The sequence below is a fragment of the Corvus hawaiiensis genome, chromosome 6 (genome assembly GCF_020740725.1).
Source record: "Corvus hawaiiensis isolate bCorHaw1 chromosome 6, bCorHaw1.pri.cur, whole genome shotgun sequence".
Lineage (NCBI taxonomy): Eukaryota > Metazoa > Chordata > Aves > Passeriformes > Corvidae > Corvus > Corvus hawaiiensis.
Window position 1 is genome coordinate 27,301,407 of NC_063218.1, and position 25,478 is coordinate 27,326,884.

At 36.3% G+C, this 25,478-nt stretch overlaps 1 protein-coding gene across 4 annotated transcripts in view; it reads right to left on the bottom strand.

Annotated features, from left to right (window-relative positions):
• AKAP6 (A-kinase anchoring protein 6) overlaps window positions 1-25,478 on the bottom strand; it is a 269,501-nt gene that overhangs the window by 207,079 nt on the left and 36,944 nt on the right. For all 4 annotated transcript variants that reach the window (XM_048306921.1, XM_048306920.1, XM_048306922.1 and 1 more), the window contains exon 2: window positions 10,126-10,483. In XM_048306921.1, the coding sequence (XP_048162878.1) occupies window positions 10,126-10,449 (324 nt within the window). In that variant the 5' untranslated portion in view covers window positions 10,450-10,483. The remainder of the gene's footprint in view (window positions 1-10,125; window positions 10,484-25,478) is intronic.

Consider the following 25,478-nt stretch of genomic DNA (forward strand, 5'->3'; position numbering starts at 1 on the left):
TGAGGAAAATGTCTTTTTCAGAAGTAAGACACCTATACAACACAGGTCTTTCTTTGGTAATTTTCAAGCAACCGCTTTAATAACTTAGAGGTGTGGCTCTTTCATTCTGATTTGCTGTCTCCAATATAAGATAACACAGTAGCAAAGAAAATCCATCTAATAATAATTGAGAATTGGTCAAAATTCACAGATCACACCCAGATACTGTAACTACAAACCTGAGCACAGTAATTTGAATTGCAGTGGAGATCACCACAAAGTCTTTGCTGCTCAAATGCTTAGTTTGGCGATTTAGCTATTCATTAGTGTAAAAACAAAAAAAAAAAAGGAAGATAAAACAGACATTGAGAGATACTATAAATATTTCATTCATAATTAGGATCAAAAAACGAATCTTGAACAGATTTGAGACAGGGAAGATATTCTTGTAGATCTCAGCTGAAAATCAAAAGCATATAACTTAAATTGTAATGTGGTAAAAAAACCCCATGTTTTCAGCACTACTTACTCTACCTGAAGTTTGAAAGTAATACAGCATCCAGTATTTTGTGAGGTGTTTTGAAAGCAGACAATCCTATTTGTAACCAGAAATGCAATGTTCAGTTGGAGAAAAGAGAGTGGCTCCCTTCCCATGTGTTCTTCTATTTACCTCTGCTTTATTCTCTCATACTGAACTGCTGGTCTAGGTTCATAAACAAGGTGGATACTTAAAGTACCCTTTGAAGAGAAGGTTATATTTCTAATAATACATAGGAGGTTACCCACATTTACTGGTAATGCACTGTGTAAAAGTTGATATTTTAATCCAATGTATCAAAATTATCTATTTCAAGTTAGGATCCTAGTCCCATGTGAAAAAGAGATCCTGTACCTGATAACAGATAAACAAATGTGTAGCAAACTGTTTTTTCTTCACAGTTAAACCAGGCATCTCAGCTTTCAGAAAGTCCCCATAAATACTGTATGAAAGAAGTGCAGACGACTTTAGCAAAGAAAACAAACTAGCTTCAGTGGTACAATGTCTGTAGAAATCCTACAGTTGCCCATGGAAATATCCCTCTTCCCTTTGTTTTATCATGAGTCTTACAATATCTGATAATATTCTTAAATGTCCAGATTGTGAAATTCATTTATTGCCTAAAAATCCTGGATTTAATTAAAAGGATTCTAGCCTTGCTTGCTTCCTCAATATAACTGTGGAAGAGCAAGTAAGAATGCTCAGTTTAGTACCTCAGCTCTATGATTTTAGAGCATCATTCATTAATGATTTTTCAGACTTCCCTTTCATGATTTTTTCTGCTCAACTGCTCAACAGTGCTGAGATGTAGAAAGAGATGTCAGCCACACCTTTCATACAAGCCAATTACATGGTGTATAAACCACTTTGCCCACCCCACACAGCTTAATGGTCTTAAAATATAATTCTATGTCTTTATTTTGGTGGGTCTTTTGAATACTTTATTCAAAAGTACAGATACTTGGGATCATTTAAAATAGAACATTTCTCCTTGACTATAATTCCTTCTTCCCAAAGGGTACTAACCATACTCTGTCATGTCAGAAGATTTTATTCTGTCAGTGTATAAACAGACATATAGACACAGAGTAACCCCTCAATACCTATGAAGCTCAAGGCGAGCTGCAAACACAGAGGTCTTACACACATTAAAGGTGCACTACAATGAACTGTTGTATAGTTGCTCTAGTATTACAGGGCAGGTAATTCAGAAGAATTTTTGAGAAAAACCAGAAATGCATGAGGAATAAGTGCATATGCAAATGCTGAGGTAGCAGTGGCACTGTATTTCTGTTACGGTACTACAAATATACTTACGAATATATATGCCCACATACGTCTGGCGGTTATAAAAATAACATATTTCATCATGTCAGATCACAGTCACACTGGAAATGCACATATAAAATCATCTTTTCCCTCTACATTAGCAGATAAACTATGATTAAACCTACAGAACCTACTCTGAAGAAACTTGCTTTCTCGCCTGTGGAACATCTGCAGTGTTTGTTATCACAAGCAAATGTATTCATCTCAACACAAAGAGACAAAAGGCCACACCAAAAGAGAAGAATATGTATTGAAGCTTGCTTCAAGTCCCTTTTGAAGTACGGAACCACAGCAAAAGGCATGTATGGCTGCAGAGCCAACTGAAGAGAATAAAAGAATATAGCTCAGACATCTTTGTGATACCTTTTCTCAGCTAATACAGATTATGAAAAGTAAGTACACTGCTCAGCAGGAAAGGGAAATTGCAATGTACTACTACATTCAGTAGATTTTATATTTTGTGAAAAATTATAAATGATCTGTCAGAACTTTGGAGTGCTATGATTGCTGTAATAGTGGTGCTGTAATGCAGTGCTGCTTTATGCCTTTTGAATTATATGTGTTTTCCAAAAAGAGATGGAAACACTTCCAAAAAAAGAAGTGCTCCATCTTTTGAAATGCAAGATAGAGAATCATAACTGACTACATGAAAACTACTGTCTTTCTCCAGGAAATCACATACAGGGAGAAACTGGCAGGTATTTGTTCTCCTTTTCCTCCCTGTTTCTTCACAGTCCATTGTAAATGGTTCAGCTCCTGTTCAAAGAGAAAACTTGTTCATCAGTCTATAATTCTGCACAATTTCACTAGAGAAATGGAACACATCAAAATTTTCAAGTCATTTTTGGATGTATGTATGTAATCCTGCTAATGCTTTTTTACATACAAATCAAAAAAGCATTAGACAAGCCATGAAAAAAGAATCTTTTGTTTATTTACAACCTTTTCTGAATCAGATGACATCACTACATCTACAGTGTCAGTCAGACACTAGCCTGAACCCAGGCTCCTGCCCAGACTTGCCATCCAGCTGTATTTGTTAGATTCAAACAACAAGGGCAAGCTGCAGAGCAATCCTTAAGAGAAGGTCAGGGTCCAGTATGGTTCCCAGACTGCCCCAAGCAGACAGATCAAGCTCAGGCAAGGTCACATGAACTTCATCTCAATCCTCCAGAAGGCACCTCCCACGCCTCAGTCACAAGGTGGCTGCTATGCGTACAACAACATTTCAATTAAAAGCGTAAGTGTCGCTATACAGACACGTTGCCTTCTCCACAGGAAAATACACAGAACCTTTTTGCTTTGCTGATATATGAAGGAATCATATCAATTCACTGCAGGGTTTCTAATGGTTATTTACGAAAAGGATTTCATTCTGAGGAATAATTCACATGATGCAAGAGGCAAATATCCAAGGATGTTTAAAAATCACTAACTTTCAGAACCTGTTCTTACTAAAATGCAAGTTTGTTATGTTACTGAGACATTCATGTTGCATTTTTGGCATTCAGACAGCAATCATCCAACAGCCTGAAATTTCTTCTGTCAACTCTCCCATAATGAAAGCCCATAAGGAAATTTTAAACATAATGTAACAAACTGAAAATTCCTTCCATTTTGTGCAATTTTCTGTGCCTGACTGTGACTGCTCCCTTATGCCATATTACAGTTTTTGGATATCTATTAAAAGTGACATGTAATTGTAAGTTGAAAATGTAACAAACCCAGCCAGCATAAGGACTAATAAGAAATACATCCACGGAATACCGAAATATGCAAAGCAAGAAAACACCTATAAACATAATAGTTCACAATGCAGATCAGAAATAGGTGACTCTTATAATGCATCATATTGTCCTACCTCATAACATATAGACTCAAAAAAATCATCAAGAAAAAAATCACCACTATGATTTATGTGGCACTGCTTTTGTGCTTACGCCTTTGTTTACACAGACATATATATTAGCGTAGATATTCATTTAAAAAAATTCTTGCAACAAAGTCACAACTTTCATAATAAAAAATCCCATTGGCATCCTTACTTTTGAATAAAAATAATTATATGATGTGAATGACCTGTCATTTTAAAATTTGACAACACTAAATCTTACTCACACCATTGGAATAGTTTTAATGTAGGGTTTTCCAGGAAATCTGAACATCAGTATGTGTTATTATCATCACATACACAAATACAAAATAACAAAATACATTCTCTCAGCAAATATTTTTGTTAATGAATTTACACGATGACTTGACATACAGAATTTTTCCTCATAATGAAAACTATTTATATCATTGCAGCATTGTATCCAGTAAACATTTGTATTTGAGTCAGACTAGGATATAGGCTAGAGGAGACGGTAATAAGTACCATCTGTGCTGGAATCTTATAGTTACTTTAATATTTCTCCAGAGACTGTTGGTAGAGCCTATTAGTTCATTTTCTACAGCCTGTATTACCATATTTTAATGTGAAGTAATATGGAGAGAGGAGAGGAAGAAATAATAATTGTATTGGGTCGAAGTGCATTTACATGCATTCATGTATTGCTGACATGTAAAAGAGAAATTTTGGAGTAAGTATATATTTCAAAAATGTAAATATCCAAATGAAAGGGAGATTTTGCAGAGCTTTTATTTTAGAACTAGAAGAAACTGAGAGTGGCAGAAGACCCACTTTTTTCCTCATCACAGACAAATATTCACCTTTCTTCTTCCAAGTCTCCTGACTGCGGAACAATCCAAATGTCTATTTTCGGACAACCTTAAGACCTCCACAGCATTTCAGATGCTACTGTACTCCTATCTACAATGTCCCTGAATTACACATCACCCTTCTATGTCCAAATACGTCACTCAGAACTAATGAATGCATCTCTATCCTTGGAAGTAATGTCACAGGTTGCAGAATTTTTGCTCAGTGTGTCATTAGTGGTTTGCTTTGTAGAAACTCTAGCTGATTAAAGGAGGTGTTCATATTGTCCCTTGCATTAAGGGGAGGGCTCAGATACTTCACACATTGTTCAAAATTCCTTTCCAACGGCCATGTACATGGACCTCAAATGAGTCTATCAGGCAACATATGCCTTTCCTTTTTTCTTTTTTTTTTTTTAATCTGTTTTGCACAAGCCCAGAAGGAATATCCAGTGCTGATGTCCTACCTCTCCAAGGAATATGCAAATCCCTTTATCACAAGAACACTAATTCCGACAATTTTTATTGGTCACCTTTCCTGGCTCTTCAGAAAGAGAGTCCAAGCTTAAAAGAGTCCAGAATGCTGTCTGCAACATTTATTAATTATTCATTTATCCTGATAAATTATGCAAGCCAGATCTTCCATTATCACTGGGGTTACCAGTTTAGTCTGTTCCAGCTTTTAGCTATTTTTATTCCCCTGACACATACATAACAGCAGACTAACCAAAGTAGTACTCTCTTCTCTACTCAGAAACAGATAGGAATTTCTCATTGCTTCTCACTTTTTTCCACTTTTTATTAGCTCCCAATTCTTGGAGCTTCTTATTTTATTCTAACCAGCAGCCTTCTATCTTAATTTGATCCCGCTTTCTTTCGAAGGCAGCTGAATCTCCAGTAAAATACATATGCTCTTTCTGTGTTCAGACAAAGCACAGCCCTGCATCATCTTGCTCAGTTGCCAATTAGTTTGTAGATGTCTAAATATCACAAGAATACCCCTGTTGCTCATTTCAGTGAAAGTATTCTGCTGCCGAAAATTTTGCATTTTTGAACTCAGACTACCATAAATCCTTACAAACAACTTTGTACCTAATTTCTAAACTTAATTAGTACCTAGAAAATTGACTTGATCATCACTTTCCTCATTGGAGGCACTGACCTGGTAGGCAAGTGAGCAGCATGTCCAACACATCCAGGATTGCACTCTGCCCAGAAGGGAGCACTAGCCTCTGTTTGTTTGACAACACATAGCAAGGGATTAGGGCAATTTTTGAGGGATGTGGAAAAAGTGATTTTTCTTCTCTTAGGCAGAAGAGAGGTTAGCCTAACAGCTACAAAACCAAGACGACTTTTACAGGTGTGCTATTATTGTAGTAAAGCACATTAAGATGTGGTAAACAAGTCACATTTTTTTCCAAAAAACTTCCATCTGAGCAAGACTGTAGAATTGCCAGACATGTTAGAAGGTTTCTAAGCAATGGATTGTTTGACCAGATAGAACTTGAGAAACACAGATTAATTTCTGCTATTACATTATTTCCATTTTGACGTTTTCCAAATCAAGGAGTATGCTCAGGCCACAGGAGAAGAGTGAAAATTTAAATATGTAGGCCTACTAAACTAAACTACTCAGAAGATTAGAAAAAGCTAATTAAAGAGGAGGGAATGAGAAAGGTATCTACTCTACTCTGGGTTTTACATTTCTTCAAAATGCTCACAATGTAATGAAGAAAGGAATAACCTGTATCTAACTGCAGATATATTAGACTTTAATACACTTTAATATCTTGTTTTGATAATTTCTCACACTCTCCTCTTACCCAAAATTTAAATTCAAGGAAAAAGAGCAACTAAAAATTCTGTGTCCCTCAAAACATAGAAACAGAGATAGTGAAAGGATAATGGTTACATGATATTTGATCTCTATCCAAAATTCATGAAATTTTTTTGGTAGGAGTCAAGAGAAAAGACGAGAGATCCAGTCAAGAGATGTTTGAGACGGACCCAAGTATCCTGGAAAAAGATGACTGAAATCTCTCTACTTGGAAAGAGAGAAAACATCTATGGTCTGCAAAAGAGACACTATCACAGCATAAATTGTGTTTGTTTCGATGTCAATATATAATATATGGTTCAGATATTTAAGTCACAAAGAAGTGATGGAGTGCTTTACTCCAAAATAAGTTAGAAATTAACAGACACCTCAGATACAGAAGGTTATACTAGGTCATCCCAAGTTACCTTTTTTTTCAAAAAGATGGAAAGCAGTTATCAATCATTTGAAACAGTAGACCCTTCCTTGTGAGAGTTAAGGGATATAATATAAAGCAGAAGAATCCAGGTTATACCTCAGAAGGATTCCAAGAAAGATTTTGCTGTAAAAGCAAATATATTTTATTAAAAATATAAAAAACTAAATGGATCATGAAAGCATCTCAACTGTTTAAGACAATACAAGGACAAAGAGAGCACTTCTATAAATTCTTGTTGCAAAAACATAATTTTTTAAATCTCTTTTACAATATTTGCAATTGATAACAGCTACACTGAATGTGTTAGAGAGATGCAAATGTATCACAGAACAGCTTGAGTTCAGAGTGATGCCAGATGAATGACTAAAATAGGGCGTTCTGGAATCAGAAGAGTTACGTTTCAACTATCTTCCTGGAGCACTCATGTGAAGCTGAGCTTTCCAGGAAATTTCCCAAGGGACAATATAAGGAAAACCTCCCACTCATGCTATGTGGCTAGTTCTGGGAAAGGACATTGCAAAAGTGAGACAAGTATTTTCAAAGGATCAGTGGTGGTTAGTAAAACCCTAATTCATGTAGCACGGAAAGAGACTAGCAGCAAACACCAAAATCCCTAGGGAACAAGCCACAATAAAGAAGCAATGTTCTTGATTACAGAAAGAGCAGAAGCACAGATAGATCTGCAACTGAGATACTGAGAAAATTTTCACAAGAGAAAGAGATGATCTGTGTGCTGAGCAATTTTTCCAAGGAATAATATAAAGAGTCTGCTATGGCCCGGATCCTCAAACCACTCTTATCACCACAAGCCAACTGACAGCCAGAGGAAGGAAATCAACTCTAAGCAACCAAAACAAATAGAAAGCTTCATGAAAATGGAATCAGACATCTCCTGGCTGAGGAAAAAAAACTACGAGAAAATGAAAAATTGCTTGTCTTACTGCTACATTTGCATTTTGAAAATTATATTCAGAAGCCATTATGTTATACACTTTTATCCAGAGTCTGTATAACTCATTTTTCTCATTATGATTTGGACAAAAGACCAGAAAGAAGACTTCTTAAATTTGCAGATGAAAACAATTAATGGGCTTGGAGGAGATGTGGAATGAGATAAAATAAAAAAAGTTTAATAATGGACAAAGGTAAAATCCTACATGTATAATTTCACAGATAAAATGGGCAAGAGTGAGGTGAAAAAAACATATTGTGGGAAAGGCAATTGGGAACTAGAGTGAATTACAAGATGAACTTGAATCAACCATCTCCTGCTGGTTTGGAAAAAAAGAAAATACTAAACTGGTAGATTTTGTTTGAGAGATATGTGAAACACTTTTTCCAGTCTCCTCAGCAACAGTCAAGCTTCACACTGTCAAGCCTGGGCACAACAATTGCAGAAGGACACACATCATTTGGAAGCAGCCCCTCAGGAATATTATCAGAGGACAGAAGAAAAAAAAATATCTGTATGAAGTTATAGTTGGGTTTTTGTTTGGTTTGGATTTTTTTGTTTTGTTTTGGCTTTTGCTTAGGTTTCATTAGTTATATAGTAGATAAACTATTCAAAATACATCTAAAGTCTATATTATATTATACTATATAAAATAATTTCACAACACTTGTTTCTACAGTTATATTTCTTTTTGTCTGTATACAGATTTAAAGGTCAGCAGGTTACAGAGGGTCTGTATTCCTAATGTGCTTGTTAAAACTTTGCTTCATTTGTTTACATAGACAAAACCCTTAGGAAAGTATTTTATGAACTCCCATTGACTCGTGTGACTTCACAAATAAACTCTAAAAAGAAGAAAAACCATGAGGAATGCTATCCATTCACTGACTTCCATTTATAAATAAAATGTATTAGTGGACTTATGAGGGTGAGCTGTATGTACAGAATATTCTCATTTCATAAGCAGTTCTGCTTGTGCTCTGAACCAGCCCAAAGCTGGGTGCAAATACCACCCACAAGCTCCACAGACCTTCAGTTTCAGCTCAGAGCTGCACTAATACAGACACAAGCAATTCCAGATCAGAACTAGCACCAAGTCCAGCAAGATTTCCCAAGTCTGACTGCAGAAATACCTTTTCACAGGATCTGCTAAAAATTTACTGCACATTGCAGATTTTGTCAAAAGCTGGCAATGTCTACCCTAAATTTTTTAGAAAAATGTTGGGACCCTTAAAAAATCAAGATCAACTCTCTATTTGCTTAGGACTGATTACGGTACAATCACCCTGGTCAGTGTTAGTATACAGTGTTGTATTTTAAGACAGCTTGCAGGTCCAGTCCTAAAATAAACACAAATAAAATACCATTGCACTGAGTAGGAAGGAAGACTATGTTCACATAAACAGGCCTCAGAATGCAACTCAGAAGACAGCTCAGTCTGAAGAGATAACATTTGTGCTATTTTTGGAGATTGCCGCCTTTCAAAAGCGTGCCTCATCTGCTGCAGCAAACCAGGCCGTGCAAATGAACATACACTTACGGTCCCAGGCACTAATTATTTGAACATTGCCTTGAATTTCCTTAATAACTTTAATGATTTAGCAAAAATTAGATCTGGGACCAAGACGGAGATAATTGTTTAAAGAAACTTGAGTTCAATCATTGGGTTGGAAGGAGATTGTTGCTCTTAAAGCTTAAAAAAACCCACGTTTTTGGGAGACAAATTCCAGTCTTGATAATGCATTTTCTTGCTGGAAAAAGAAAGGAAAAATGTTGATTTACTGGTTTTTACTGTTCAACTCTCATCACTTCATATTTCTCACCAAGTCTCTGATTTGAAAAAAATCTGAGAAAAACTTTTTAATATTTAAAATTTTTAATGCAGTTCTACCTGAATTCAGACTTCAATGTAATCTTTCCATAACTGAAAGGCCAGACATTAGATCACATGTGTATCCTACTACCTCTGAAACTTGCATATTTTTCAAATGAGTGGCTCTGTTGGAATTTTGTTGGACTTTTATTTGGGAGTTTTAGGTATAGAAGCCCATTAAAATCACTGGGAATATTTCTGGGCACCTGTGAGATGTCCAGTCAGGTTACTGCTACTGTTTTATTACCTACTTTTGGAGTGTGAATATGTTCATGAATGTGGTTATGACTGTTGAATTAAGTGATAAGCAAATAACATTGAAAAAAATCTGATAATTAAGTGGTTTCTATTATCTCCCTTAAAAGGATTGATTCACTTTTTAACACAGGCTGTCAGACACGCTTCAGCAGTTAGGAAAAGCCCTTTTGTTTGTTTTACTAATGGCAGAGTTGATTGAGACACCTTCACTGAGAAGTCTGTAATATAAATTTCATCATACCTTCAGCTGTACGAGATGCACATCCACATGCTTGCTATCCGAGTCCTGCTGGACCGAGTAGGTCAGATCTCTGACTCTTTCAGATGTCATCCGAAGCCAGGTCTCAATTTCTGGCAAGTGGAGGACAATCTTCCAATCAGCCCCAGTGTGTAGAGGAGGAGGCTTTTCATACTGCTGGCCAGAGTCAAGGTCCTTCATGACATCCCCTTCCCCATCTTGTTCCACTGTAGGAGTCATGTTTATGAGCATGGGAGAGGCATCAGATGGCATCGGATCCAGTTCTTGTGTTCTCATGGGAGAAAGTGCTACATCCATGGCTAACATGTGAAAGTCTAAACCATACTTCTTTCAAAAATAGCTGCAAAGATAAAAAGAAAACACGCTGCTGTTTTAAGACCAAATTTAGTAACAAAGTATTCAAAGACGAGGAGTAAATGATAATGTCTGAGATGTATTGCACATCTAAATAAATTCTTCACCCTAAAAATTTATACTGGAAGTTCAAGGCTAAATAGATTTTTTCAAAATAACTTTTTTGATTTGAACAAACAAGGCCTTTGCACGAGAAAAATAACGAATACTGCACTTCTCTCATAGCCATTTCCAATTGTAATTTCTCATCTAATTTCCAATCACCTTGGAAACTATAGTTTTCATTAATGAAAAATACGTTCTGATTTTCTACAACTGCAATACAAATAAATGAGCATTGACAAAGTCAGCAGAACTTTGCTGAACTCCACAAGTTAATACAAAACTGGTATTTGTAAACTAGTACATATTGGAACATATTCCTTGGCCTGAAACTTGAGACTAAACACAGACTATTTCAAGATTTATTTAAATTTCCAACTCTACTATTGATCATGTACAACAAAAAATTTGCAGGCAAACTTGAAGCACTTATTGAGGACACTTGGTTGATTTATTGATTTTCATTTTGAATTTTAAATTCTGGTCGTTTTGTTAGATTAAGAACAGTTGCAATAAGCAACAACACTAGCAAAATGTAGATATAATAATCCCAAATATGAAAATATATACCGAAAATTAAAACACCATTTTACAAAGTGTCTTTATGGAAGCCCAAGTTCTGTGTCATCAATATACACTTATGAGGTCCACTGGAAAATGTAAATAAGTGAAACATTTTACTTTGTACCTCTTCTTCTGTGTGTTCTACTTACATGTGTCCTACACAAGAAGAAGGCTGCCATAAACCCTATGCATTTTAAAAAAAAAAAAAAAAAAAAAAAAAAAACCACAAAACCAAAAACAAGCAACCAAAAAAAAACCAACCCAAAACAACTTTACTTACTTAACACAAAAGCTATAAAATTGTAGAAAAAACAGTCCCTTTCACTATTAAATCAACTGATTGACTACTGAGTTATATTCCTAAATATTTCACGCAGAGTCTCAGCATCTAAAGACTACTCCTGCAGGCAGTGAGAGTATCAAAGTACCCAGTGACAATTTCACTTATCATAGCCAGGAAGGACAAAAATTTTATATTTTATGTTAATTTGATTTTATTTCCTATGCCTCCACTACCTAGTAAATCAGCGTTTGCACATCTACATGTTCACAAAACAATATATTTAAATTATGCTAAATATTATTACTAAATATTAATTTGGCACTTCAGAACAAAATTTTCTATCAGTGCAATCAAGCAAAGGGAATGAAAGAAGAATGCAAATATTCTCAGTGCCTGCTGTAAAATTTCCAAGTCTTTTAGTTCAAAGTTTGAAAAATTCCAAATTAAATGGTGTTAAATAAAAAGTTCTGCAGCAGGGCCAGATGAAATTAACATTTCAGGGAGCTGAGTATTTTTTAAGTTCATCTCTCTACATTGCCTACATTTTTCAGCTTAAACTCTGGTGCCAGAAATACTCAACATATACTGTTAGAAAAACCAGTGTAGTAACAATTTTGTCTTAGACACTGCTGATCATAGCCCCAGTTCTAAAGCATAGAATTCATCTGTTCTAACAGCCAAAACGATCTCAATATTTAAAACACTTTTTTTACAATATTTCCTCCTGAAAACGAAATTTTGGTGAAACACATGTGGTCCTTGTTTCTGCATGTTTATTGTTAAACATGCCGATCAGCAAAACAGTTGGTTGTGAATCACTAAACGATACCAAAGCGCAGGAAGAGCAGTGCTTGCTTCGTAGTTTTTCACATAAAATAACCCCTGGCACTCTTACAGAGTTTTGCAGTATGACTCAGCTCTAGTAAAGCAATTAGCAAACAGAAATGAAAACATGCTCCTGCAGAAGCAAACAAAAGCTAGCCCATGCTGCATGCAGAGCGCACGTCTAGCTTTCACACACTGAGTGTGCAATTAGCAACCATTAGGAACCTGCTGACCTGTTTTTTGTTACGATGTGCTTGACTCTCTAAGAGTGGCTCTCCAGCATTACAGCTAATGCCTCCTTAATCCTAGTAGCTCTTACAGTCAAGTCCTTTAAATCCTTTCCTTTCTGCCAGATCAGAAGTTGCAACACTTCAATTAAGAATATGTGGAGAAATTTTAAAATAAATAATTCTTTTCACATTCTTAAAAAAAAAAGAAATTAAAAATTCTGCAAATGTAATAAAATACTCTGTGGATACGAATTAGTAAGGCCTGTGAAAGCTTTAAAAAGCTCACAAATGCTTGAAAGGAGAAACTTGCAGCTGGAAATGACTGAATCCAAACACTAGGACACAGATTTCTTTAAACTGATTCTTGGCAGAATAAAAAGGCATCATCATCCAGCTACGCTGCGAGAAAGGACAAAAGAAAGATCCTCCTGCGCTCTCCAAGAACACTGGCACTGAAGGAGGGCGGTCACACTTGAGCTCCTAAAATCACCGGAGAAACCGAAAGCTCCGCGTCACCTCCCGCCCGCAGCAGCGCCTCTGCCCCGGGAGCGAAGCAGCAGCGACAGCTCTGCCTCGTCCCGCCGGCGCGGACAGGGCGCGGGGAGGGCACCCTGCGGGCACCGGCACGCCCTGCGTATGGCAGGAAAATAGGAAAATCCCCAGTGCAGAGGTGTTTTTACAAAATTCTGATGTTGAAGTACGAAGTAGCAAACAACAAGGCCCAGCAGCAGCAGCCAACCTCATAGACACATCTATTTTACGCAATTTAGGAGTCATAAAACTTGCCGAAACACTCTTGATCAGAAGTTCTGCCTTTTGGATTACTGACCACGTGCAAGCCTTGTATTCATGAAGTTTTGTGAAGCCACCAGCCACTGAAGAGGACCCAATTGTCTATTCTCCACTCCATTCTCATAGGGGCAGTTGCATCTACTGTCCTCTAGCTGTATCCTTTCTCCTCCAATATTTAGAACAATTTCATACTGAAATATGGAAGGTACAACCAGCAAGATAGAGCATGGAAATCCCCATCAGTTCCACTATTTGCACAACGTACCATAAGGGACGTACAATAAATTTTAGTAAAACCAATTTTAATTTTAAATTCGAAAAGGGTATTTAAGAACAATGTAGCAAGCTGTCGCATAGCAGACTTAAAACATCTGCTAAAAAAAACGGGATAAGAAGGGATGATCAAGTTAAACAATACTTTGGGGTCATATATTGATATTTATGATGTAAATGCTGGCCTTAAATTTTGTTATATTTCTGGAGAATTTTGTTTTTCCAGATTTTGTAGGATGTACAAATTGTGAATTGTAAACCACTACAATAAGTGCTAGAACACATATTAAAATTGAATAAATTTTTTCGAGGCAATCTTTATACCTTGCAAAAATAATTTTTGCAATGAGGTAAAGAAGGGATTATTTTGTTTCTAAGCAGGACCTCTATCACTGCCAAAATTTTTTAATGAAACTTAAAAGCTGTGCTCAGTCTCGTTTTCTACATCAGAAAAATCCTGGTAGCATCAATAACAGTTTTAGGTGGGTAAGCCGTACTAAATCACATTTCAGCTTTCTTCTAAACCAAGCCTTTTCTGTACCCAGAATAGTTGTACAAACCAGCTGATTTTAAATTTGCAAGTGAACAGATGAAAATGCAATGTCAAATATCCTGATCAATAAAAGGTTCATCTTTCAACATTTGCAGGGCACAACTTTATTTTTATTGTCACAATCAGACCGCGAGTTATTATACCATTATTTCTAAAAATACTCCTCAAATTATTTATTTCTGCCGCTTCAAAAGCTACTCTTTCAGTCTGCTGAAGGACACATTTAAGAACTACACAACACAGCTACCAGCTTGCATTCCTTCTGGTGGGAGAAAAAAAAATAGATGAATCGAGCATATTTTTTTGCCTTGTGTTAATTCTTTATATACAGTCTTATATTGTCATGGATACTGGTATAAAAGGTTAGAGATCCTGTGTAAGCACATGCACACATATGCTTTCTATCTTCATCTTTAGTAAGTGCATTATGCCTAACAGATGGCTGATTACCTTCACCTAATCACACAGACAATCTCACTTTCCCCTACTTTTCTGCTCAGTCAGATGCTAACACTCTTATGCAGAACATATAATGTCTGTGCCAACCATAATATAGTTTATCAATCACCACAAGCCTTGAAAGGCTTCTCGCACTCATTCTGCTCCCCAGTTGTTCACATTTCCCCCGTTTATAAAGTGCAGGCCACATTCACTCTGCCAGCTATCAGATCATCCACATTTTCCTCCAGTAGCAGTTAGTTCCTGTCCAACAAAGAATCATTAAGCATTTTAAGCCATAGAGTAGTCCAGTCATTGATCAGTGGTGCAGACACTGGGTCTAATGAATGTTAATGAGCTCTAATTTCCCTTACTGTCACATATTGTTAAAATCAGCTGTAATCACTTTACAGCCACCTGTCTGTCAAGTAAACAATTTATTTCAATCTCAAAAATGCCACAAAAAACCCAGAGAAACTCCATGACTAAATAATTTTGTCTGCTTGCTGACTTTGAAGTCTAATAATGTAAATTTTAACATCAGATTTTATGAGTTCATTGATGCCAAATTTTCTTGAATAGATACAGTGAAAATGAATGTCTTACACAGGCAACTTATATTATAATGTCTTTTCCATTTCAGTAGTCTTAGGAATTCTCTGCCAAGTTATAAAGCTCATTATACTTTTCCTTGAAAATGTAATTAACTGTATCAACTGCAAAGATAAACTATGTCAGTACACAAAAAACCTGAAATATATCATGTCAGTAACATATAGAGCAAACTGAATTTAATATTACAGTAACACTATCCATGCTACACTGATCCTGCTGCTGATTTGCTATATGATTTAAGAAATAAATTTCAAAAAGCTTTGAAAGACCTGAATTGTAATGGACCCAATTTAGGTTTTTCTATTCACATCATTCCTTCAATAATTACTCCTTTGCAATTATCTTATTATTACATTCAAAATTCTGAACAATTTGGATAATTTTTCATTTAGGACTGCTTGGCCTCCAATTTCATATGTGAGATTCTTAGAAAGTATATCTGATAGGGAATAAGATGGTGCCTCAGTTCCTTGAGGATATAGACCAAAGAGGCTTGCACAGTAATTCCAATATTAAACCTGAACACCAACATGAATCATGATTACAATTTTTAATGTGACTGATTTGAAGTCCATTAAAAAGTCTGCTCCCAAGGCTTTAATGGAAGCAAAGCCAGACCATCAATTTTTAACAGTGGAAATCCAACCATGGATGTTCGAGTTCCTGTCTATGTGAATAAATCAGAGGACACTGCAATGACCCAACATATTCTTTGCTATCTACTGTTTCTCTTTCTAATACAAGGTGAAGGAAAATGTGGAATTTAAAAGGCAAGTGTTCAGCCAGAAATTGGAAATTACTGTGGCAAATCAGGGAAAGCGGAAATTCTACTGGAGGATTTAGCAAAGGATCTGTCTGAAACTGATGGCCTAGCAGGAGAGACTGTGAAACAAACCAATAGTCCATAAGGTCTAGGCATTAGACACCCAGGCAACCTGCAAGAAGCCACTGGTAAAATAGGCAAATTGATGGTTGTGGTGTGCATGGTCTTCATATGTAACTTCTTTTGGTTCTTAGGATATTAGATTGTAAGGAAAGGCTCTGCAGATCCTTTCACATGATGTTTATATCATGAAAACTAGTAGAAACTGTAGCAGAATGAGGCAACACCATTTTTTAGAGGAAGACCCCCTGCTGCTTTTGAAAAGCATATTATTGGTGTTTTCCAACAAAATGCTTTTGACAAGATCCAATGCCAAAGGCTAAATGAATCTAAATAGCCATGGTATAAGAAGGAAGGTCCTTGAATGGACAAATAACAGAAACAATAAACAGTGGAATGAAGAACAAATGCAGGTCACAAGCTGGGTTTCACAGAAACCCCTGCTAAGCACTGTGCTTCTCAATAAACTGATCAATGACCTGAAAAATGGGCGAAAAATCAAGCAAAAAAAAGTCAGCAGAAGGTATTGAAATACTTGGGACAAATAGAAATGCTGAGTAAATGAAAGATGTCACAAGGCAAAAAAATTGAGCAATAACATATATGATTAAACTTAGTACAGACAAATATTAAGATATGTGCATGAAAAAAAACCAGTCCATCAACAAAAAAGTGAAGTCTTGCCCAAAAGAGTGCATTAAATTTATATGCTCCCAGCTCATATAATTTTATGTTCTCAGTTATAAAAAAGCAGGGAGACTAGCCGGAAATGATCCCATTAGACAACTGCTGTGAGGTACATGAGAAAAAAATTCTACACTACAACATGTACAGCCATTGAAAACAATTGTGTAGTGCCAGACTCATACAGACAGAGGAAAGTATTCAGAGAGTCAAACATATTGTGATGAGCAGTTGTGTTTTCTGGTCCTTCTAACTCAGTGCAGGTTTGCCCTGCAGTGAGTAACAGTGTCTGGGAGATGATGTGGTACAAAGAGATTAGCATTAAAATTGACAAAGACAAATTAGCCGTTTCATATTAACTCATCATTACTTCAGCACCCTTCATTAGCTAACTGAGCTACACCACCTTAGGCTTTTGTTGTCCTAATTTTCACTCCAGAAAGCCAGCCGTACATAGTGGCAACTTTTATATGCTGATTTTTCAGCATACATGTGAGTGGGTTTTTGTTGGTTTTTTTGATTTGTGTTTTTGGGCAGGTTGTTTTAGCTTCCCTGGATAAAGCCATTTTTGTCATTCTAGTGACTAAGAGCGAGCAAAACATTTGCAAACATAAAATAGTTTTTCCCTTCAGCTACAAAAGTCAGATGGTGAAGGATGAAAAATAACTATTCTAGTAAGAAGGCGGTGTCTTGTTCCAAAATTTTTCTCCAAAGAGATAGTGTGAAACATCTTTTAAATTGGAAGATAGCAAAATGAAGATTAGGCTTGGCTGAATACTAATCTGGATTTAAAATGGTCTTTCAGTACAGACAGAGACAGTGAGATATAAGTGAGAACACTCTGTTTCAAAAGAGGATCTGATTATTCACTTGAGTGTATACACCAGAGGGTCCTTGACTGCCTACCAAATCTGACTCATAACCAGGCAGGTAGGAGAGCAGAAAGATCCACAATTGTTTCTATGCATTTGTACGTCCATGATCTTAAACACCTTAGTCACTAAGAAATTCTTCTGAGAAGTCATCCACCATCAAAATACCAAACAGATTATTTCCATGCCCTAAAAGAAAAAAGTAACAAACATTGCATTTCCTTTCACATCTGTATGTGTCACTTTCTTGAAATTCTCATCCACTCATGGGTACCAGCGTTCCACCAAGTAAGTGGTGCAGGAGGTCAGTAATAAACTTTTCTTGCTCCAAGCAGGATTGCTCTTAATTCTCTTTAGACACAGCTAGCTTAGACACAAGTAGCTCTCTAGGAGCTGATGCTGCAAAATGTGAAAGCCCACTTGTTTTGCAACACTAAATTTTATTTGAATTGTGCATTAAAGGAAACTTCCTCATTTCAATGTTATGAAAACACTCAACATCTAGTAATATAAAAAAACACCTTATTTAGTTTCAGCTACCTGAAAATATCTTATCACTCACAGAACCCAAGTTCAAGTTTGCTTCTGTAATTATATATTTATCTGGTGGCTGGGAACAGGGTATTTTTACATGAAGGTTAATTCATTCTGCAACACTGGTCTGAGCTTACAAATTCAAGACAGGAAAATCCTATACCGAAAATTTCCTATAAATAACCTCTTTGAATTCTTAGATCAATTATATAGCTTTTAAAATTTTTCAGAAAAAAATAGGTGAGATTTTTCTTGGTTGTCACTTGCTGCCAGTTGTAATTTTAGTTTGGTTTTTTCTGACCTTTTTTTTTTTAAAATCTTCCTTTTCTCCTCCAAAATAGAAAATAAAAAATAATAATTAAAAAAAAAACCCAGCAAATAATGGCAGTTAAAAAACACAGTGTTTTGATGCAAACAAATTTCAATGAATATTTCCAACCAGTCCGGTTCTTTTTCCCAGATGTTACCTCAAAATCAGTATTTTCAGGATTTTTCCTATCACAGCAGAATGAAAGAAACTGCTGCAACTCTTAGCTCAAAGTTAGGGCAAATAAAAATAATGTTTCACTTCAATTTCACACTCTAGTTTCATTGCAAATAAATGCTAATCACTTAGGAGAAATCTTAACATTGTTTAAGGGAAAAATTTCCAGGGGCTAAATGAGCTTATTCCTTTTTATTATGGAAGTTGATTATAAGAAATTAATTACTTGTATCAAGAGCAATACGACCTCATAAAAGGTCAGATAAGAAGAACTTCCTCACATGTACTAGACAAAGTATGTCAGCCACAGCCAATGTCTCCCTGCCGTGCAAGTCTCACATCTTTCTCTAGCTGAAAGACCATAATTTCAGCTTCTTCCTTAAATACGTTACAGGTACTGCAATACTGGATGTTCTGTCAGTCAGTATGAACGTTATTAAAAAAACCCCAAACCAACAACAATCTACCTGCAGACTTCTACAGGGCACAATATTAGCATGTCAGACCCAACGGTGAAACTTGAGGCATTTAAATTGCCCCAGCCCCAATCCTAATGATAAAATAGGTCAAAATAGCCACAAGACATTCTGTCATTTCTGAAACTAGTTTTGTTACACTAAATTTTCACAATTTTATGATAATAAGGACAGACTTTTGAAGAAACTCCTACTTTTTGGAATGACGCACAATGCAGCTGAGACCAGAGAGCCCTTCTGAACAGCAGTATTCCGTGTTATATGAGACAAAACACTCTATGACTAGCTGGTCCTGTAAATTCTCACTATCATGTAAAGTTTACTATAAATAATTTAGCTGTGAAATAGAATATTTTCTCAGGTCTTCTTTAGAAGAACACCATAGTAATTGCCTTTTTTCTCAATTTGGGGATTCACAGAAATAGACTAAGTTCTTTGGAGTGCAAGCTGGTTTTTTGTACTGAGTCATGCTCATGAAAGGTTCTGCTATACTGTTTTGGTTTATGGTAGTGTCTCGTATCAATAATACACTATCAAATGTGTGCATTCAGTTGTTTCAGACATTCAGTTATCACAGTAATAGTGCATTGTAAAATGGTTTCTTTATTTTGGGGAATAATTTTTAATATACATTAAAATAAGACACTTGATGTACTACAAGGACGAACCATGGCTTCACTATTTTGCAAATTCTTTCCTCCTCAATCACGATGTGGATAAAATCCTGCCACTAGATGTGGACTTACTGGTCTCCCAAAAATAGATATCCAGTCCTGTTGAGTAATCAGTCAATTGGCACCATGACCAAAGATAATGAATAGAGTTGCTTTAGAATCATGGAATGATAGAATCATTAAGGCTGGGAAAGACCTCTGATACCATCAAGTGCAACTGTAAACCTAGAACCTGACTGTGTTCACCAATAAATCACATCCTCCAGTGGCATATCCACAGGTTTTTTGAACACTTCCAGAGAGAGTGACTCCACCACTTCTGTGGCAATGTTGACAACCCTTTCCATGAAGGATTTTTTCCTAATATCTAATCTAAACCTCCCTGGAGCAACTTGAGACCATTTCCTTTCATCCTGTCACTTGTTACCTGGGAGAAGAGACTGACAACCACCTCATTTCAGGTATTTGTAGAGACCAATAAGGTCCCCTCTGAACCTCCTTTTCACCAGGCTTAGCAATGCCAGCTCCCTCAGCTGCTCATCAGACTTGTGCTCTGGACCCTTCAGCAGCCCCACTGCCCCGCTCTGGACACACACCAGCACCTCAATGTCTTTCCTGTTGTGAGGGGCCCAGAACTGAACACAGGATTCGAGGTGTGGCCTCACCAGTGTCCAGTACAGGGGGACAATCACTGTCCTGGTCCTGCTGGACACATTATTTCTTATAGAGGCTTGGATGCCACTGGCCTTCTTGGCCACCTGGGCACACACTGGCTCATGTTCAGCTGCTCCAACCAGCACCCCCACGTCCTTTTCTGCTGGGCAGCTTTCCAGCCACTCTGCCCCCAGCCTTAAGCACCACCTGGGGTTGTTGAAAGAAAACTATGATCAACAGTATCAAAAGCATCTCTAAACAGTATTCAAGCATGTTTCTAACTTCATTTTGCATCTGAACTCTAGCCAAATTTAAAAATATTGGCATTGCAGAACTTTGTTCTTAAATTCAAAATCAGTTTCAACAACACTGATAGTGGCCAAGAAAATTTTCAGTAACAAATGCTCTCAAATTTTCTTCTCATACACTTTTATGAGTACACAAGTACATAATATTTACTCTTCACCAACACTGTTACAGACTGCATCTCCTGAGATAAGTAACTCTGATTCTGATTTCTCTTTAATTACCATTTAACTAAGATCAATTTCATGGAAGTAAATAAAATGAAACAAATAAGAAAGCAGGCTTTAAGGGGTTCTTCAACTGAACACATAAAATTAAGGCACAAATGTTTTTACCCTTTTAAGTAATTCTCATACATAACACTGCTTTCTTTTGCCATAAATTTGATCAGGTACACCAAAATTAAGTTAAGCTAGAAGAGGAGTAAAAGTTTTGATGGTTCTGAAAATTCATGGTACAAAATTATTTCTTCAAAACTTTAACTAGGTAAAAGGTGTTGACATAATATTTATAATATTAATAGTTCAGAAGTAACACTGATGCTTGCAGTAGCTCTGTACAAATCTTAGATATTATACATGTTCCAGAGAGAAAGTATAGTGCTGACACATATTACTCAAAGCACAGTCCCTGAGGAAAAAAAAAGGAAGCATCTTTGTTCACCTAGAACAATATTTTACAATGGAAGAATGACAGAATGATAGAAAGAAAGAATGATGGAAGGAAGGAAGGAAGGAAGGAAGGAAGGAAGGAAGGAAGGAAGGAAGGAAGGAAGGAAGGAAGAAGAAAGAAAGAAAGAAAGAAAGAAAGAAAGAAAGAAAGAAAGAAAGAAAGAAAGAAAGATCAACAAGAAGAATGAACAAAAGAAAAAATGAATGAATAACGGAATGACTGAAAGAACAAACAAAGAAAGAAAAGAGAAGGAGAGAAAAAGAGCGAGACAGAAACAAGGAGGAAAAGAAGGATAGAAGGAAGGAAGAGGCTAGCAAGCAGGCCTGGCTCTTTATCCCCTTTATGTAGCCCATATCAACACTTAAGCTATTTATAGTGTTAAGGGCAAGCCCAAACCCTTGCAGTCTGACTACACTCATGAAAAAAAAGTACTTCTGATAAGCTTTTTTTCCAATCTGGATATATATTGTCTTGAAGATGCTATGGAAGTGACTGAAATGTTTCATAGGAAAACTATAGATTCTTGCACAAAATCTTCCAAGGAAGCTCAGTCATTGAAGAACGCATGAATAATCATTTGAAGGACTGGGGATAAAGGAACACAAACCTGGTTTTGATGTGACTTTTGTATTCTGTGAGCTAAGCATTTCACCAGTGCTGTGAAAAGAAGCAGATAAAGCAAAAGTCCAAGGACTACAGAATGGAGGATAAAAGGAATGAAAGATCAGCAGGAGCGACAAGAAAACAAGAAGCTTAAATATGGGTGCAAGAAAAACAGATGCTAGGAAATAGACTGAAAAAGCCAGTAATCAGAGTAATAGGAAACTGAATTTTAAACAGATCTTAGCTGTTGTGAGAAAACAAAAAAAAAAAAAACAAAACAAAAACAAAAAAAAAAAAAAAAAAAAAAAAAAAAAGGAAAATATGCAGTCAGGAATAAAAGGGGATTTATTATTATTCTGTCAGTTCTAGAAAGAAAGTTTCCAGCAGGTTAAGAACTAAGACCGCTGCTGATCAGCATGAAGTAGTGTATCACTGCACTGCACTTACTCCATCAGTTCATCTATATCAACGTTACAGCTTGCACCACCTTAAGCACATTTAGGCACGGCACTGTCATGGTGTGCCAAGGCAGACTGGCATATTACTGGAGGCACTTTGCCCCAGTGAACTGAAGAGGCTGAGTGTATCTGAAACTGCAGACAACAACAACAAAATGACTCAAGGAAGACATTGGAGAAAAACAATACTACTGGAAAAAATCAGCAAGAGGGCAACATCAGAATGGAGGCTTAGGAAAATACAAACATTCAGTGTCATGCCTGATGGTACTCTCTTATTCGGCATCCACATGACTAAATATCCAGACTTCAGAGCAAACCACTAAGAACAGAATATAGTCAACCAAGAAATGGACAGGCAGGAGTTTTCACATATATACCTCCAGTGGTCTATTGACATATTTCCTACCATTCCAATTCATCCTTGCTATAGCAAAGGAGAAATCTCAGCCACTTGCCATTGTTCATGAAAAACAACATGTCCACTCTTTCTGCCAATCAGAACTTCTTTGGGAGAATAATACTCCTCTTTTAATCTTGCAAGACATACTTCTCAAAGTCCCATGTGACCAAGCAGTAAGGTACTCATGCAAACCCCCAAACTGCAAACTCATTTGAGTAAAAATTTTGGTTTAAAGATGAACTATACCTGTAATTACACATTTTTAAGCAGGATAGAAATCTTTACTTCCTAAAGGCAAGTGCAGGAGGGAAAAGCCAGTACTATTCATTATCGTCTATAAAATTACAAGATTGCTTTCATTGTTTGTACACAGTGTCTTGTTATCAAAGGAGGCACCTGCCTCTGTTCTAAGGCTTTATAAGGTGGACTAGATATTATGACTGTACTTAAGAAATTACCCAAGAACTCTAGAAAATATGGCTTGAAGCATCAATTCTGTCTGCATGAGTGTTGGACTCCAGAAAGGAAAGGATATAGATTTAAGGCTTGGAGTTTCACTACAGGGAACAAGGACCCTGAACAGAAATTCTACTTACTCTGGATAACTGTTTTATTTCTTCCTGCCTTCCTCAACGATTTTGTCTCTTATTCTATGATAATGGGACAAAGAGCCACCCAAATACAGAAACTTCTTAGTGAGACCAAACAGATAAGATGGTGAAGAGATCACCTTACAATACTAAAAGACCATCTCAAAGATGAGATTGCACAATGAGTCCTGACCAAACTGCACTATAAGAACCGATATCACAGAACTTGACCACCTGCACAGGCAGTTGCAACTTGACTTTTATAGTTATCTGTGGGCAGGCACAGAAGAGAAAGGCATCAGTCTATGGCTACAGAAGCTACTTTTATGTGAGAATAAGCTGGATATAAGTTTGGATATTTCTGATTCTGATCCTTGAATCCCTGTAACTCAGAAAGCATTGTCTTTGTTTTCTGCCTCATTATGACTGGGCTACGCAATGTCCTTCTGCACAATGAGAATGTACAGACAGCTATTGAAAATTATTGTTCTTTTTGGTTTATTTTTTTTTCTCCTGATATAGAAAAGTACATGTAGCATCATATTCTGAGACTTCTCTGAGTGCTTTCAAGCACAGAAGATTCACCTAGAAATGTGACTGGGGTTTTATATTAAATTTTCCAGGACCAGAAATAATTATACTAGCCAAATACAATCTTAAGATACCACTCTCTTTGTAAGAGTAGCTCGAGAATGACAGATCTCATCCTGTCTGCTGCCACCAGCCGGTGATGTTTGCACCAGCACATTTTATGAAGAAATGAGCTGCAAACTCCCTGTCCTCCACATATATATGGTGTACACTTTTAGTCAACCTGTACACCTCACATAATTTTCTTATTATTTTCGAAATTGTACTGAACAAGTTAATAATAGGAATCAATTAACAGAGATGCCATAAAACAGTCCACAGGAGGTCCATTAATTTGTTATGCAAATTACATTTTAGATCAAGCACCTACAAAACCAGTAGGATCTAAACACTTTCTGAAAAACTAAAATAATTATATGAACTGATATTTTTGTTTGGTTAAATTTCGAGTCAGTATGTATAAATATATTTACTGGTATTTCCAATTCAGCAACTTTTCCAGCCTACTACTAGTCATGTGCAAAGTGCATGAAAAAGGAAGAATATAAATGGGCAGAATTGAGAAATAGTCACTTATCCAGAAGTAATAGCAATTGTTGCCCATATTATTCTTCACAGTTTTATTCTATATTTTCTTATTCAGTTTGACCTTCAAATTTTGTGCATAAAAAAATTATTATGATGATGGAATAGCATCTAGTTAAAAAATACATTTCTATCACTTTTTTGAACACACTGTTACAAGTCAATCATATATCTTCAATTTATGGGGTATTTTTTATATTAAAAGTTTTGCTCAGGAAAAGCAAGTTGAATAGGCGAAATTTGTTCAGACACCTGTGTAAACATACAGCTGTGAACTGTGTGCATGCATGATATTTTATTCTTCCAGAAAAAAAGTTAGTATGGAAAAATACTAAAAAGTAGAAAAATAATGCACAGTCATTTTAGAACTGTGTGCACTGTACATGCAGTTATATGATAATGATTGCAATCTCAGATGCAATTTAAATTATAATTTTTTTAAGCATGAAATAATTTAATTTATAAAAGGTCATGTAGTTCTCTATGTGCTTTCCTAACCTTAAATAGCAAATTCTGTATTGAAAATACCATGCATCTGTTTATGCTCTATGTAGCTTTTAGTCTGGAAATTGGGATTGAAATTCCATGAGACTTCCTCTCACCAGATGTCACTGCTTTTTAGGTTTGAAGTGTTCACAAAATAGAATTTCTCCCATGACACTTATTTGCTCCTCAACTAAACCAAGGAACTTGGAGGAGCATAAAAGGCATAAAAACCCACTAAAAAGTTCAAAACATGTTAAACTGTTTTCTCAAGGCTATTCTGAAATAGATCTTGGAGAGTTTCAGTTTAGTTACTTGCTGTTGCCATCCTGTGGTACACTAAACCATGCAACT